Here is an 18452-nt window from a genome sequence, read left to right as displayed (position 1 = left end):
TCTGGGCTCTTTTGTGAGCTGGTTCCTTCTAGATTTTGTCATTGTTCACATTGAGGATTGATTGCTGTGCTGGAGGTATCTCCCTTTCCGGTCCATCATTGCTGCATTCTGTCTGTGCCTGACATGAACCTAGCCTGACCTGTATGTGGAGGAGTTTGCTACCTTTGCTGTATATGTGCATTGTATTATTATTATACAGGATTTATATAGCGCCAGCAGTTTGCGCAGCTCTCTACAATATAACGGGAGACAGAACAATTACAATACATTTCAGTACAGAAGGAATAGGAGGGCCCTGCTCATGGAGCTTACAATCTAAAGGAAGGGGGAGGTGATACAAAAGGTGATAGCTGCGGGGGATGATCTGGTGGAGGTGATTCAAGTACAGTTCTTAGGTGGAGGTGGGGTAGGCTTCCCTGAAGAAGTGAGTTTTCAAAGATCACCTAAAGGCAGACAGGGTGGGGGCTGACCGGACAAACTGTGGTAGGGAGTTCCAGAGGATGGGAGAGGCTCTGGAGAAGTCCTGGAGGCAAGCATGGGAGGAGGTGATGAGGGAGCTAGAGAGGAAGATGTCTTGGGAGGAGCAGAGTGGGCGGTATCTGCGGATGAGGTTGGCGATGTAGCTAGGGGCAGTGTCATGGATGACTTTGTACATGCGCTTCTGGTGAGTGCACTGTAAAGAAGTCTCTTTCACGGATTCACTTATCACTGGAAATTATTTGGACTCATTTTACGTTGTCTATCATTAGACTCATTTTTCGTCATTTATTCATCTTACTTGCATATTTATTTTACTACAGTCACTATCTTTGTTGCCACCATTGCACTGTTACTTCGTGTTCCACTATATCCATATTATTCTTCATTTATGTCACCTTAGTGCTGACCAGCGCGCTTCACTCTGATTGCATTATTTATTGCCGTATATACTTTCCAGTCACCTTCATTTGCTTAGATCACTTTTATTCTTTTGGATGTTCCGCGTAGTGTTTATATTTATTAGCGCTGCACCTTTACTACACATCCAATCAAAACTTGGCTGTGCCAGGAAAATGTGGGTGTCGTGTCAGTGATTTTCAATCTGGTAGGTTGGCAACACTGCTCCGCCCCCTGTCCTGAAATGAGGACTAATCCTTCAATGTTTAGGACAGGCGATGGAATGAGCCATGTGAATGGGAAGGATGATTGGAGTGATGGCATGTTTGTCTCCTGTCACCTCAAACTCCAGGGATAAAGCCGATCTTCCTCCCAGCGCTAGTGTGAACAACCAAGTTTCTAATAATAGGCGATGACATCATTGATGTGACAGTGCTGCGATGCAGAGCAGGCTGGCGGTGTGTCCGTATAATAGAGGTGATGAGAGAAATGTAGGGCACATCCATTAGTCACAGACACAGTGCGGCGGCGGTGGTGGCGGCTGGGAAGAGCAGGGTGACAGCACACAGTGCTCCTGGCTCTGCTGATCGGAGCTCCGATCCCTCCCTCCCTCCTATGCATTGTTGAGCACCGATCACACACATAGTTGTACACAATGAGCCGATCGGGGAGCGTTCAGGCACGGTATGACCGAGCGCACCCATCGGCTCAATAACACGGCTCATTCCATCCGCCGAATGGCAATGGAACAATGAATAACGCGAACGATTCCACAACAATAGCCGCGCCGACAATGTGTACGGCGGAAGATGGAAGGATTCCCATGCACACATCGCCCCCTGCCGGCGCCGCAAGGGACACACAGGCGAGAGGGCTGCGCGAGACAGAGCGGCGCGAGCTCGCCTCACTGCCCCCCTCCTCCGGCACTTCGCCGCCCCGTCACGTGCAGCTCGCCGGCCAATCGCGCTCCGTGTTGTCGCGGCCGGACGCCATTGCTGCTGTCAGAGAGGCGAAGCTCCGGTCAGTGTGTGAGAGAGATACGAGCGGCGGGAGAGGCCAGGACCCCGAGCTGTACAGCGACTCCCCCTCCTTCACTGTGGACACGGGCCGAGCACAGCTTCCAGGGAGAGGCCGGCACGTCGGGAGGGTCCTGGGGAGGGGGGGGTTCGAGCCCCGTGAAGCCCCCGAGGCCTCCTCCTGTGACACGGGGCGGTCTCCCCTCAGCGGCCAGTGTGTGTGTCTGTCCCCGCCATTGGCCGCCTATAGACTGAAGGGCTCCTTCTGGCAGCGCGCAGCATTACATTCCCTGACAAGCAGGGGGAGGCCGCGGCGCTTCCTTCCTTCCCTCACTCCCCACCTCTTCCTCCCCACGGCCTCGGGCCGCCCGCCCCTCCCCCACCCGGGTGACTCATTTCTCCGCGCCCGATCACAGGGAGATCGTCTGGCCGATTGTCCGCCGATCAGCACGGGACATAGTGACATCCATGTGATTTCCCCAAGACTGCTCCTGTCCCTTCCCCTCCCCCCACCCCAAGGAGAGGCTTTTGTCGGTCTCCCTAAGACTCGTAGGATCAGGCCTAGGCCTGCTGGGCAAGGCTCCCCCCCCTCTTATTTCGGATCGGATCCAGAGTTTTAGGTCTCAGACATGCCCAGCTCTGCTAGCCAGGCTCCCGGAGGATCATGACTGCAGCGGCGAACTGGGCAGCCAACGGGGCGAGCCTGGAGGACTGCCACTCCAACCTCTTCTCGCTGGTAAGGAAGCCACAATGGCTGTGGATGTGATCTGTCAGTGTGTGTGTGTGTCTTGTCCGATCTGTCCCTGGCTGTATTGTCCCCCCCCCCCCCCCCGGGGACTGTCACTTTGCTCTTTACTCTCTATTTACAACATGTGTTTATGATCGGAGCACAGGCTCAGTGTGGTGTCATGTGTGTGCCATGTAGGTCCAGGGCTGCCCTCTCTGCTAGCCTCCTGTGATTGGTGGATTCCGCTCTGACATCTGGACATGGTGCTGCTGCTGTGTCACTACCCAGTTTTGAAATTCCCCAACATGACGTTGTATCTTCTAGGTTTGGCTTTACCCAAACATTCATCTTTCACTTTCTACTCCTCAGGCTGACCCCCCCCCCCAATAGGAGGCTAGATACATCTGTTTCTTCTTCACTCCTCTCCTATATTGTGCTGTTTGTCTGTTGCTTTGTTCCACAGTGCTTGTATTTTTTGTGTGTGGGTGTCACTGAGGGGAATTTGCAGCTGTGCATGGCAACCAGTCAGCTTCTAGCTTTCATTTTCAAAGCATAGAGCAGTTTAATCACAATTAGTGTTGCACCAATACCTTTTTTTTTTTTTTAGCAAATAACGACACTTTTGCTCAAGCACTTACTGATACTTTTACCTTGTGATTTGAACCCATACAAAATGAATCACTCAAATCGCACCGCACCCACAGGGAAACTGCGTGTGACTCAAACCGGGATTGCACCAAAATCCTGTTCAAATCACATGCGATTGATTCGTTGCTTGGCGATTTGAGCCCTCACAAAATGAATGGTTCCAGTGGCACCGTACCCGCAGGGAAACTGAATGTGACTGCAAAAGGGATTGCGCCAAAATCCTGTTCAAATCACATGCGATTCTTTGCAGTGCGATTTTAGCCCTCACAAAACGAATGTCTCAAATCGCACCGCACCCGCTGGGAAACGGCATGCGACTGCAACAGCGATTGCACCGCAATCCTGTTCAAATCACATCCAATTCTTTGCTTGGATATTTGAGCCCATACAAAATGGCTCAAAGCGCACTGCACCCGCAGGGAAACTACATGTGACTGCAACAGGGATTGCACAGCAATTCTGTTCAAATCACATGTGATTCTTTGCAGTGCGATTTGAGCCTTCACAAAACGAATGGCTCAAATCACACTGCACCCGCAGGGAAACGGCATGTGACTGAAACAGCGATTGCGCCGCAATCCTGTTCAAATCACATCCGATGCCTTGCAGTTCAATTTGAGCCCATACAAAATGAATGGCTCAAATCACACTGCACCTGCAGGGAAACTGAATGTGACTGGAACAGGGATTGTGCCACAATCCTGTTCAAATCACATTCAATTCTTTGCAGTGCAATTTAAGCCCATTCATTTTGTATGGGCTCAAATCGTATTGCAATTGTATCGCTGTCAGAGCGTTTACACAAATACAAGTACTCATGCAAATGCTTAGTATTGGGACCAATACCAGTATCAGTGCAACCGTAGTTAAAATAATAGACATGTTATACTTACCTGCTTTGTGCAATTGTATTGCACAGAGCAGCCGCCTCCTTTGGGGTCCCCTGCTGGCGCGTGCCATTCTTTATCTATGTGTTGCTCCTCAGCAAGCTGTGTGCTATGGGAGCAGACATGCCGGTGAGCTTCCAAGCCAGGGTGTGTTCATCCATAGACACACACAGCATGTCTCAGCCCTGCCCCATCCTCACAGGATTTGATTGGCAGCAGTATGTGTCAATGGCTCGCACTGCTACCTGTGTTTACTGTGAGACTAGGGAAAGCAGGACTGCAGCCAGGACAGCGCTGGGTTGTGAAAGGAGACAGGTAAGTGTTTAGGGATGGAGAAGGGAACAAGTAGTGGGGAGGTTTTTTTTTTTTTTTAACCTTAAAATGGAATTAAACCCTTTCATCCTTTTCAGCAAAGGAAGCTGTTATCTTAGCCTCTGCTTGACCTGCAACTGCCATTGTGCTGCACAAGTGATCAGTTATGATTCCAGCTGTTTGCCAGTTTGGTTGAGAGCACAAGCAAATGTGACAGTTACATTCCGGACCTGCCAGGAATGTAACTGTTTTTGGAAACCGTTAAATCAATGGGTTTAGTTCCATTTTTAGCCCTGGTTCACCTCAGTGTGACTTGTTATGTATTTTGACAGTTTCAAATCGTATGACAAGTCGCACCCTATTGTCGGTAATAAAACTGTTTAAATTGGTGCGACTCCGACTTTGCGTTGCTGCATTGATTTTAAATCTAGGTTCCTGCACTTTTTTTTTTGTGGTTTCAGGTGCAACTTGCATAGACATCTGTGCATGAAGTCACACAGATGTCATCGAAGCTGCACTTGAAGTTGTACTGATATGTGGCTTTGAAATCTTGTGACTTCAAGTGAAGTGATTTCAAAGTCGGATCCAGTGTGAACCAGAGCTAATTCAGGGAATGCGTTAAGGTCAAAAAAGTTTTAAGTTTAGAACCACTTTGGCTTCGTTCACACCATATGTGCAGAAAAACTGATGGAAAAATGATGCAGATTTCACTTGCAAAGACACAAGTTTACATCAGTTTTTATGCATATTTCAATGCACATTGAAAGTTCCTGCGCAAAAAAAAAATCCGCTTGTGATACTAGTATTGTGGGGTGAACAGGGCACATAGAGAACAGTTGTTTTCTTTGTGCCCTTGCAGAACGCGTGCAGAAAAACTGATGTCTCTGCACACTGGTGTGAATGAGGCCTTAAGGGCAAATTCACACTGCATGTCAGTTAAATCGCAAAGCAGCCAGAGAGATTCAGCATTCCGGTCACTCTACGTATCCGGCTGGCTACGGGGCAGTGTGGTGCGCTATTTATTATTTTTTTTTGTACCAACTTTATTTGAAGGTTACAAAACAAACACTAATTTCACTGCAATGTTGGGCGGTGCAATGCGCTGCCTGACATTGCAGTGCAATTCGATATGGTAAACTGCGATAAAATGCAACATTGTCGTTTTTTATCGCCATACTAGGCTATGTTGCAGTGTGAATGGGACACATAAACAGTTGTTTCTTGTGTGTCTCTCTGATGACAGACGTTTTACCATGCGGTAGCACGTCTGTCACTGCATATAATGTGACTTGCCCCTTAAAGTAGTTGTGGACATAACATGTTTCCAATGCTGTAGACACATTGTAATACAGTTATCATTTTATAATTCTGCAGGTACCATAATTGCTTTTGCTTAGTTTAAGACGGAACTAAACCCTCATATCTTTTGCAGCCAAGGAAGCTGCCATCTTGGCATCGGTTTGCTTTGCAGTTGCCATGGTGCTCTACATGTGATGAGTTATGACACTAGAGCTTTGAAGGGTTAACAGTTTGGTTGAGAGAAAAAGCAAGGGTCAGTGATCTTTCACTGCAAGCTTTGACTGTAACTGCTTTGAGAAATTCTCATTCCTACCTTTTTACGAGAATTAAAGTTTGTCATGTGACCAAGCATCTCTTTTTCCTGATAGTAGGGGGCAGGGTTACAGGACACTGCAACACATAGTCCTTGGAATTCACATAGAGTGTCTAAGACACTCTTTAGGATTCCAATGCATTTCCACACAATAAATGTCGGTATGGTGGACAGACTCGTACCTTTTGTACACAGTTACATGAATGTGGGACACGAACCTCGGACTAAGTGTGGCCGCGCCCTAAGGGTGGAGTGTCCAGACAGACACTCTGACCTCAGTACAGAAGCGCTCCCTCTGAAACTTGGGGGGTCGGGACTTATTAGGAATTTCCAGACTCTAGTTCCCCATCTTGTCCACTCCTCTGATTAACAGGCAGTGGGTAGATCCTTAGCCAATAGACAGCTTGCAATTATCTAAAGAATCCATTCAGTGCCTGCTGTCAATTACAAGGCGAGTGTGGACATGGTGAGGAACTAGAGCCTCAGCTTTCCCATCAGGCTCCTCCCACTGCAGTATTATTGGTTGTTAGGAGGCTGTGAAGCCGACAGTGTGGTCAAAGCTCTTTTGGCCATGCTTCTCCTGTGGGTCACATGAGTGCACTTAGTTCTACACTCCTGTGACCTAGATTCAGCTGACAGTGGTCTAAAGTCACAGAGCTGGTCTGAGCTCTGCACAGATGTAGGAACATAGATTGTACCACTGAGAGCTTGAAGCAGCCACTCCTGCCCCTTCCACAGCCCGGTGCGCCAGTGTGCCCTAGAGGGGCAGAACAGAGAGCCGGTGACTGATGGTCACTGTTTCTCTGCTCATTGAAGACCGAGAACTGAGTGATCATTAGTCTTTGATCACTCAGTTCTCAATGGAGAGCCAGAGGGGGACCGCTGCAGCATCAAATTGATGCTGCAGTCATCAAGATGAGTTTGTATGTTTGTGTTTATTCCATACTGTTTTGTCAACTAGTGAAAGGGAAGGCGTAGCAGCGGTGAATATGCCACTCTGCTACATGGCAGTCAGGATGGGCACTCTACTTGTCTTTGTACCTCTAGATTCGTTCTCTATAAACTGTCAGTGATTTTTAAATTTGGTGTATTAATAGTGCCACTTTGTTACTGTAGCACTATAAAGGGGGGGGGGTGAACAAAGTACCCAATACAGGCATGTGGTGTGTCTGCACAGTGTCCTGTACGTCAGAATGCCCAGCCAAAGGATGAAAACTGACCAAATAGGTACAGATCAGCTTTTTTGCTTTGGTCAGTTTAGAACAAGGAAATGAGCTGACTGGCAGGATCAGTTAGGTACTTTATGGAAGAAGCACATGGGTTTGATGGACGCTATGATTAAATAGAAAAAAACCGTTTACACACTAATAGAAAAAAAAGAATTAGGGTAACATACTGTACACTTTTAACTGAACAAGCTGAAGATAGAAGCTGATTGGTTACTATGCACAGCTGCTCCAGTTTTAGCACACAGAACTATAGTGTATAGGTTTGAACCAGCCACATAGTAAACAAAAGAATTTCTGCTTGTAATACATTTTCATGCAGCAAAATGCACACATTAGCAGGCAAGTGTGAATGTGCACTTTTTAAATTTCCCCAACTAATTGCTTGCACGTCTTCGGTTTCTCTTCTTTGTCACCTGCAATTTACAGGAAGGGGTTTTGTTTCCAGTCAGATCTTTGATATTTGCCTCTGCAAACCTGTTACTACTGTCTGAAAACATACTGGAAAAATGCTCAGTCTGAAGAGAGAATTTGTTTTAAACTGACGTTTTGCCTTGTTTATTGAGTGTTGTCACAGGGTAGTTAAAATAAGATGTACGTCACAGTACAGAAGGGCAATACATAAGGCAACATGTAAACAGATGCAACAGATGATGCAAATTCAAAGAATCGCATGACAGAGCTGATAAAAAACAAGCCTGTGATATTGTATCAGATATTACAGATTGACATAGTGTGCTAAACTCCACCAGAGCCTTCTTATGTGAGGCTTATTGTAACTGGTCTTCCTTGCCTAGTTGTCCTGAGTTGTATGAAATTGATATTTGGTAACATGTTACAGAAGTATGCTTCTAATTTGTAGGCAGTGTGTTCTTTTGGCTTTTACTCGGCTTTATCTACTACCCGAATGATTTTTGGGAGACTCCTACCTTTTCAGATCTTTGTCAACAAAGATCCCTTTTGATGTATACATACAATGACACCGTTTGATGCTGCATTCCATAACACACATGGCCAAGCAAGTGTTTTATTGTGACTGCCCCAGTTACTGTCTCTCTGATTTTTTCATTCTTAATGGTATCAATCTTTAGAGTTTTCCCAGAGGATTGTCACTCTTGCTTCGCTTCACTATTCTGCCTACAGAGATTTTTTCTTTTTTTGTCTTCTGTGAAGTGATGTACTCCTCCAGTAAACTATTCTCTTTTAGCTTATAAGACCTACATTTGTGTAGATGTAACTGAATTGAATTAATATGGCAAATTCTCAGATTAAACAAGACATTGATTTTTTTTTTTTTTTTGTAAAGGCAATCATATCATGGTACAGGTTTTGGTGAGGTGGGACTAAAGGATTAAAAAGCCCTCCCACCAAATTAGTGCAAAGCATGGTAATGCCACCTTGGAACAGAAGCTATTCACATGTCTCATTTCATTACATATGCCAAAAAATAAGGATTATAAGAGCAAATCACTGCTTTATGTAAAGAACTCTGGGGAAAAACAAGCTGCTGGGTTACAGTTAGTTAAATCTAAGGACTTGTATGCCCCCTTTTTGGGTTGCTTGCTTGTTATTTACAATTTACACTTTCATTGAGCTTTTGCTATGCTTTGGCCCTCTTGCAGGAGAATTGTTGCTCTCCTATGCACAAGTTGTTCTGTCTGCCTGTCTTCTATCCATTCACAGAACACTTTGGGGTTGACTTAGTAAAACTGGAGAGTGCACTAGTGGTGCACTGAAATGAAAATTCTGGTGCCGAAAGCGATACCAAAAATTTAGACTGCATGTGGCTGAAAACCGAACCGAAACCGAAATGTCTGCGTATATGGGGGTGGGGAGGCTCCAATTTTTTTTTGTATTTTATTTCTGCTTTCATGTATATGTGTGTGTATGTATGTATATGTGTGTATATATATATATATATATATATATATATATATATATATATATATATATATATATGTGTGTGTATGTATATTAATATATATTTATATATATAATTTTTTTTTAACTTATGATTTTATTGCTATCACATAGGGGACCACTATTCCCCTATGTGATAGCATATAAGTGACAGGTCCTCTTTGGAGAGAGGACAGTGTGTGCAAGGAGGGGGCAGGAGAGGAGCAGTGTATACAGTGAGGTAGCATTGTGTACAGAGAGACTCCCTCACTGGTTGTCACTATATGCCCGTGTCAATTTTTAAATGCAATTGCTGGCTTTTTTTTCTTCACCATAGCTATCACTTTCCCCAGAGCTAAATGAAACTTTTGTTTCTTTTAGCTCGGAAAAGAAACTAAAAAGAAACTTTGTTTCTTTTTGACAGCTGATTTCTGAGCTATAGTGAAGAAAAAAAAACCTGGCAATTGCATTTAAAAACCGGCACTGACATATAGTGGACAGCCAGTCACTGTATACACTGCTCCTCTCCTTCTCAGCCGCCCCCCTGAATCCCCCCTCATCTGCAGTACACACAGTCCCCTGTATCAGCTAAATTTTTCCTATCGGCAAAATGGCGATAGAGCTGTTTTCAGTCGATATATTTTGGTGGCTGAAATTTCGGTGCATCCTTACAAACTGAAGTTAGAATCTGATTGGCTACCATGAACAGCTGCACTCTCCAGTTTTAGTAAATCAACCGCTTTCGTATTTTGTGAATGGGTTCCTAGAATACAAAGAGTTCTGTGATTGAGCAGGAATACAGCTTCTGTGAAGGAGAGCTGTAAGGCACGTTTAACCGCCTCCCGCCCGCCATGTAAGGCAATGACAGATGCAAGGTGGTTCTCTCGTTCTGGGAGGACGTCATATGACGTCCTCCCACTCTAACCACGAGTGCGCGGTTTCAGGACCGCACAGCGTGGCGATGGTGGTGCGTTGTATCCCTTTGACACAGCGGATCACTGATCAATGGAAAGAGCCAGCTAGGTCATGTGATCATCTGTGTCCAATCACCACCTGTCAGTGCCTCATCAATGCCACATATCAGTGCCTACCAGTGCACATCAATGCCACATATCAGTGCCCATCTGAGCTGCCTTTCAGTGTCTCCTATCAATACCAGCCAGTGCCACCTATTAATGCCAGTCAGTGCAGCCTCAGCGCACATCAGTGAAGGAGAAAAATCACTTTACAAAATTTTAAAACAAAAACTAAGAAAAAACTTTTTTTTTATTCAAAATTTTCAGTTGTTTTTGGTTTGTTTAGCAAAAAATCAAAAACCCAGAGGTAATTAAATACCACAAAAGAAAGCTCTATCTGTCTCAAAAAAATGATACAAATTTCATATGGGTCCAGTGTTGCATGACCGCGCAATTGTCATTCAAAGTGCGACAGCGCTGAAAGCTGAAAATTGGCCTGGGCAAGAAGGGGGTACAAGTGTCCTGTAGGCTAGTGGTTAAACTTCAGAAGCATAGAACACTACTGCTGATGCTCAGTGGAAGTGTAAATTGTAAATAACAGACTGCAACCCAGGAGGCTGCGTACACCTCCTTAGATTTAACTATTATAAACCAGAAGATTATTTTAAAAGTTTATGCCTGAATTTCCTCTTTAAAAAAGATAACAGACTTTCACTTTTTTTTCCCCTCACATCTTGGTTTAAAAGCTTATTAACAAGGAACAAGTGCACCAATATACAACTGTATAAGCATCAATGTATTTTAATAAAACCGTCGGCATGTGTCTTCTCTATTTAAAAAAACAAAAGATACTTTTCTGAAAACTTACAGTTTGTGTGCAGGGGAATCTTTGATGTTCTTTTAAAATGAGAAATATAGGTAAATGATTAAACCTTTTGAGTGTACTTACAAAAAGGAGTAAACATTCTATTTTTTTACTTTAGTATTTATGCGACATTCATTTGTCTTGCAGCTTCTGCATTAGCTGTGGGACAGATGTTCGTAGGATTACTGAGATTGTACATATGTCATTGTTGTCATATTAACCTGTTTTTATTGTTTTTCTCATGGCTTTTTTTACTTCTAACAAATGCAGTGTGAATTAAAAAATAAACATTGTCCTGGGTCATGTTTTTATATTTTAAAGGGATACACAACATTTGCAAATAAATGAATATAACTGAAATATATTAGCTATACAAATCATTTTGTAATCTAATGATTTTTCTGCAGCAGTTCTAATTTTCAACAAAAACTGTCCACAAATTCCAGTGTTGCTTTGTAGCAATATGGCACCTGGAGGCGTTCTTTACACCTTAAAGTGCTTGCAAACGCATAAAATCAAAATTGAAATGACCAGTCTACCTTAAACAGCATAGCAACAGAAGTCATCTGTTCATAGTCTGGCCAAAAAGGAGCAGCCAGTCATCTGAAATCTTCTCTGCTTTCCTACACTGAAAAAACCAGACACCACACCCCCCTCTCCTGTGACTGACAGACTAATTGGGAGTCACCTCCAGCCTGTGGATACTGAGAAAACAGTTGTCCCCATACACACTGGGCAGCATTTGCGGTACCAGAGACTGCAGACTTTCATAGGCCACCCTGCCACATTATGTGCTTATCTCTACTAAAGGAGGAGGGGTGGGGATACATACTTTTACAGGTCATCATTATCAACTAAGGGGAGCCAAAAAACCTCACACAGATTTAACCCCACAGCTCCCAGGGAGGGAGCCAAGCAGAAGGATCACAATTAGATCAGCTCATGGGGGGAGGTCACAGATCGAGGGGCATAGTCACAGATGGGGTGCTGGTTTCTGCGTGAGTGCTGTTTTTGATGGAGTGCTAAGAATCAGTTGAACACAGCAGTTTAACTAAAGCAGGATAACTCAAGCAGCAGGAAGATACAACAAGAAACTCTACTGCGTATTGGACAGACTGCAAGCAAACACCCTGGGAAACATCTCCTACAAGTCTGAGTCCCACTCCGTGTACCTTTTAATATGTCCCCTCTACTCCTGCTTTTCATATTACTATCCTGCGTTCCCAAAATCTCACTTCTTTACCCCTCTGCTCCACCCCAAAACTTGTACATCTCACCCTCACTGCTACCATCTCCCTACTACTACTCTCATCACCTCCTGCTGCTACTTTACTCTCCTGCTGACCCAAACACCAGGACTGGAAGGCATGTGCACTCGTATACATCCCGCTCCCATGTTACTTTCCTCACCCTTCTTCTAACCACTGGGGGTATCTCCCCAAACCTTGGACCTCCAGTATCTCACCCCCACATCAGGCATCCTCTCAATTTAATATCTATTCCTGTGCTCCCAAAAACCACCCTCCATTTTTCATGTGCGCTCTGGAATGCCCGCTCTGTCTGTAATAAGCTCACCTCTGTCCATGACCTTTTTGTCTCCCGCTCCCTTAACCTACTAGCAATTACAGAAACCTGGCTTCAAGCGGCAGATTCTGTTTCTCCCGCAGCACTTTCCTATGCACAGGGGCGGACTGAGAACTCATGGGACCCCTGGTCAATAGGGGATCATGGGGCCCCCGTGTCCTTGCCCACACTCAAAGCACACCCAAAAAAGCCTATAAAAAGGTACCAGGGGCATTTCATGGGGCCCCCTACTGACCCTGGGCCCTCGGGTAGTGCCCGAGTGCTCGAATGGTCAGTCCGCCCCTGTCTCTGGACCCACTCACCCAGACCCACTGGTCGGAAAGGTGGTGGAGTTGGTTTGCTTCTATCCCCACTGAGCACTTTTCAAGTCCTCCCTACCCCTCCCTCTCTATCCTTCTCTTCTTTCGAGACTCACTGCTTTCGGCTTTTTTCTCCCATTTCTCTGAGGATTGCAGTGATCTATTGGCCTCCTGGACCTGTGTCCCGCTTTCTTGATGATTTCTCCGCCTGGCTACCCTACTTTCTCTCCTCTGAAATACCCACTATCATTCTCTGAGATTTTAACATCCTATTAATGTCAACAACCCGACTACATCCCAACTCTTCAACATAACCTCATCTTTTGCATTAGCACAGTGTATACAGTCCTCCACTCACTCTGATGGGAATACATTAGACCTTGTTTTCTCCTGTCTTTGCACTCCCTACAACCTCACAAACGCCCCCTTTCCTCTCTCTGATCACAATCTCATCACCTTCACAGTGTCCTCATCTTCAAACACCTATCCCTCCAAACACAAACAATTACCCACAGAAACCTTCACAGCTTGAACCCTGCTCCTTTCCGCTCTGCAACTGACCAACTCTGACAGAATCTCTCCCCTGTCCTGCCCTGACCTGGCCACTGCTGTCTATAACCGTTAGCTTTCATCCACATTAGACTCACTTGCTCCTCTAACTATACGAAGTATCAGGCCCCGACCATTACAACCTTGGCAGACTGACGACACCAGAAATCTTAAAGGACGTAGTCATGCGCTGGAGCGATTGTGGCGTAAAACCAAATCTCAACAAGCATTCACCCTCTATAAATCTGCTTTCTTAACATACAAGTCCTCTCTTCATGCTGCCAAACAAGCCTACTTTGTCACTCTTATTAATACCTTGTCATCCAGTCCTCGTTGTCTCTTCTCTACTTTTAACTCTACTTTCTCCACCTCCACCCAGTACCTCACTCACTGCTCACGAGATTGCAAATCACTTCAAAAACAAGATTGACGCAATTCGTAGGGGCATTGCCACGGCACAGACATCAATCCCACTTAGCATACCTTATACTAAACCTCCCTCAACACTCTCCTCTTTTGACCTTGCTACTATTGAAGAGGTCACTAAGGTTTTCTCAGAAGCCTGTCTCACTACCTGCCCCCTGGATCCTGTCCCCTCACAACTACTACGGTCACTCTCTTCTTCCATCCTATGCTCCCTCACTCACATCTTCAATCTTTCCCTCTCTACTGGTGCCTTCCCCTCCCCTCTAAAGCATACGCACATCACTCCCATACTTAAAAAGCCCTCCCTGGACCCCACCAACCTGAACAACTTAAGACCCATCTCCCTGCTGCCATTTACCTCTAAACTCCTAGAACGCTTGGTCTACAATCGCGTGAGTTCCCACCTCACCGACAACAACCTTCTTGACCCTCCACAGTCTGGCTTTCACTCACTACACTCCACTGAAACTGCCCTACTAAAACTCACTAATGATCTACTAACAGCTAAAACCAATGGTCACTACTCTGTACTCTTACTACTTGACCTCTCTGCGGCTTTTGATACGTTGACCATCCCCTCCTCCTCAAAAAACTCCACTCTCTTGGCCTCAGAGACTCTGCTCTCTCCTGGTTCTCCTCCTACCTATCGCAGCGCTCCTTCAGTGTTACCTATAATGCTGCCTCCTCTTCTTCACTCCCTCTTTCTGTAGGGGTCCCTCAAGGTTCTGTCCTTGGACCCCTTCTCTTCTCCATCTACACCTCCTCCCTTGGTCACTTGATAAACTCCCATGGCTTTAAGTACCATCTCTGTGCTGATGACACACAAATCTATCTTTCTACCCCTCACCTCACCCCTTCAGTCTCCTCTCGCATTACGAACCTACTAAGTGACATATTGGCATGGATGTCATTCCACTTCCTCAAACTCAATCTTTCCAAAACTGAGCTCTTAGTATTCCCCCCAGCCTGTGCCCCCTCCCCTGACTTCTCCATCAAGATCAATAACACAATCATCATTCCCTCCCCTCATGCCAGGGTACGAGGTGTAATCCTAGACTCCCATCTGTCCTTTCAGTCCCAAATCCAATCACTGTCCAAATCTTGTAGACTTCACCTCCGCAACATCTCCATGATACAGCCGTTCCTAACCTTGGAAACCACTAAGCAACTTATCCACTCCCTTGTTATATCTCGCCTTGACTATTGTAACTCCCTCCCCATTGGCCTACCTCATCGCAGGCTATCCCCTCTTCAGTCTATCATAAATGCTGCTGCCAGACTCATCCACCTTACTATCCGTTCTGTATCTGCCACCCCTCTCTGCCAATCCCTCCACTGGATTCCCATTGCCCAATGGATAAAATTCAAAACAATAACATATAAAGCCATTTATAACTCTGCCCCAAATTACATCACCGATCTTGTCTCCAAATACCACCCAAACCGTAGTCTCCACTCCTCACACAACCTCCTACTCTCTAGCTCCCTTGTCTCCTCCTCCCATGCTCGTCTCCAGGACTTCTCCAGAGCTTTTCCCATCCTCTGGAACTCTCTACCCCAATTTATCAGACTATCGCCTACTCTGCTCACTTTTAGGCGATCTCTGAAAACCTATCTCTTCAGGGGAGCCTATCCTGCCCTCAGCTAATAATGGAATGTTCTACTCTTCCAACCTATCCATCCCCCACAGTTACCTTTTGTACCACTAGCCCCTCCCTCCTAGATTGTAAGCTCCAAGGAGCAGGGCTCTCCTATCCCTCTTGTATTGAACTGTATAGTTGCTGTATTGTCTCCCGTTATACAGTAAAGCGCTGAGCAAACTTTTGGCGCTATATAAATACTGTAATAACCCCATGTGAAAACATGTATCCCCCCATCTCCTCTGTTAGTAGAGATAAGCACATAGTGTCAGCATGGTCCGCTGAGTAATTCCTGAGCTAGGCTATTTCGGGAGTGATCTGTGTGGATGGTTGTGGGGCACACGCCCCCTTCTTTCATTCTCATGCATGAGACTCCTAATTCGTCTTTCAGTCATAGGGGAGCGGGTGTGGCGACACAATTTTTCTTTGTGTCGGGCTTTTACCATAGGAAAGCAGAGAGAATTTCAGATAACTGGCTGCTCCTTTCTTGGCGAGACTGCGGATAAATAACTTGATTTTTTTTTTTGGGTTTACAACCACTTTAAGTAAACAAATTGCCCCTGAAATCTCAGTTCATGTCTGATCTGAAGGCTACACTGAAATATGAGTCACATTTCAGGCATTCCCTTTAAAAGTGTAATTTTTTGTGAAATATAGTTATTTATAAAGTAGTTGAGAATGTTCACATAAGAATATTCAATTATCCAATCATGTGAAAAGTATATTCCTGTTTATCCACTTGCTGACCTCAATACGTATATATACATTACGGTTTGCAAGTGGTTTACCGGGGTTATGGCTGAAGCTATCAGCCATAACTCTGGTATTTTTTTTTTCAGCTGGCGGTTGGCTTTCTCATGAAAGCGGCTCATTGGTCACTGGATTGCTGTCAGTAGCAATAGGAGGGGACATGTCCCTTCCACCCCCCACCTCTGGCTAGTGTTTTTTGGGCTTACTGTTTCAACTAGTGCTCCCGAGAAATGATCTGATGGTGCAGCTGGCTGGTCACAGAGGCAATGAGAGACTTGATCGTCTGTCATCGCCTCTGTGGCCTTGGAGGACCAAAGCAACGTCATGACTTCATTTCTGGTCTGGGGCAGGTGTAAACAATGTTTTTCTTTATTTTTTGCTTTTAAAGATAAAGGAAAGATTTGGGGTCAAAGAGGACCTTTCCACCTTATTTTTACTACAAGGGATGTTTACATTCCTTGTAATAGGAGTAAAAGTGATCAAAAAAAGAAAAAGGGACAGTGTAAAAATAAAAAATAAGATAAAAAAAAATTTAAAGCACCCCCATCCCTTTGTGCTAGCGCACAGAAGTGGCCACATACATAAGTCGTGCACGCATATGTAAACGGTGTTTGCAGCACACTTGAGGTATTGCCTTGAACGCTGGCGCAAAAGCAAAAATTCTAGTACCAGACCTCCTCTGTAATTCTGAACAGGTAACCTGTAAAAATTGTTAAAGTGACGCCTATAGAGATTTTTAAATACTGTAGTTTGTCGCCATTCCACAAACGTGCGCAATTTTACAGTGCGTCATGTTGGGTATCTATTTACTTGCAACATAATCTTTCATGGGGTATGTATTTTTTTGTTTTTAATTCATTAAAGTGTTTTTTCCAAAAATATTGCATTTGAAAAACTGCTGCGCAAATACCATGTGACATAAAAAATTTCAGCAATCACCATTTTATTCTCTAGGGTTATAAGTAATTTTCAAACAAAAAATACTGATTTAAACTTGTAAACAAAAATTGCTTGGTCTTCAACTGGTTATTCCATCTGTGGAACACTGTGTATTTGAAGTGAATATTCACATAATTGATTGTGTGAACATTCTAAACATCTTTAATAAACTAGCCTCACCCTTTAAGGACCATTTTCTCTAAGGCCTGGTTCACACTAATGCATTTTTAATGCTTTTTGCAGAAACGCACTACAGTCCATTTAACATTGATTCCTATGGGACATGTTCACATCTATGCTTTTTTTGAGCTGCTGCGTTTTTGGAAAGGATCAGGGACTTTTTTAAATGCAAAACATTGCGTTTTTGGTTCAATAAACTTCAGTGGAGACAATGTGGAAACCGCATGTAGTGCGCTTTTGACACATATTGTGTTTTTAATCTGCCCAGCAACAAGTTGGCCCAACTTGCCCCCCCTGCAAAATGCATCAAAAAAGTGTAAAAAATAAGTGTGAAAGAACATGCCTCATAAAGCACTGCAAAACGCAAACTGCATTGGTGTGAACCAGGCCTAAAGCAGTGTTTCTTAACCTTTTTTTTTTTTTTTTCTTTTTTCAGTCAAGGCACCTTTTTAATATTCCGCACATTCCAGAGGCACCCCATTCTAAAATGTATCCTGCCCTCAGCTAATAATGGAATCTTCTACTCTTCCTACCAGTCCATCCCCCACAGTTACTACCTCTTGTACCACTAGCCCCTCCCTCCTAGATTGTAAGCTCCAAGGAGCAGAGTCCTCCTATCCCTCTTGTAATGAACTGTATTGTTGCTGTATTGTCTCCCGTTATATTGTAAAGTGCTGAGCAAACTGTTGGCGCTATATAAATCCTGTATAATAATACTCTTAGATTGTAAGCTCCAAGGAGCAGGGCCCTCCTATCCCTCTTGTAATGAACTGTATTGTTGCTATATTGTCTCCCTTATATTGTAAAGTGCTGAGCAAACTGTTGGCGCTATATAAATCCTGAATAATAATAATAATAATAATAGAGACCTAAATTATTATTATTATACAGTATTTATATAGCGCCAACAGTTTGCGCAGCTCTTTACAATATAAGGGAGACAGTACATTTCAGTATAGAAGCAACAGGATGAGCTTACAATTTAAAGGAAGGGGGAGGTGGTATAAAAGGTGATCGCTATAGGCGATGTTCTGATGGAGGTGGCTCAAGTACAGTTCTTA

At 44.5% G+C, this 18452-nt stretch overlaps 1 protein-coding gene across 3 annotated transcripts in view; it reads left to right on the top strand.

Annotated features, from left to right (window-relative positions):
• Positions 1 to 1836: 1836 nt before the first annotated feature.
• The window catches only part of MED13L (mediator complex subunit 13L), a 202644-nt gene continuing 186028 nt past the window's right edge, over positions 1837 to 18452 (top strand). For 2 of the 3 annotated variants that reach the window (XM_089691237.1, XM_089691236.1), the window contains exon 1: positions 1837 to 2628. In XM_089691237.1, the coding sequence (XP_089547363.1) occupies positions 2557 to 2628 (72 nt within the window). In that variant the 5' untranslated portion in view covers positions 1837 to 2556. The remainder of the gene's footprint in view (positions 2629 to 18452) is intronic. The other variant, XM_089691235.1, reaches the window with a different exon arrangement.

The sequence above is a fragment of the Staurois parvus genome, unplaced genomic scaffold (genome assembly GCF_062004578.1).
Source record: "Staurois parvus isolate SC_StPar_1 unplaced genomic scaffold, SC_StPar_1.0 ptg000556l, whole genome shotgun sequence".
NCBI lineage: Eukaryota > Metazoa > Chordata > Amphibia > Anura > Ranidae > Staurois > Staurois parvus.
The sequence above is the reverse complement of the archived record's forward strand: the minus strand, read 5'-3'. Positions and strand labels throughout refer to the sequence as shown.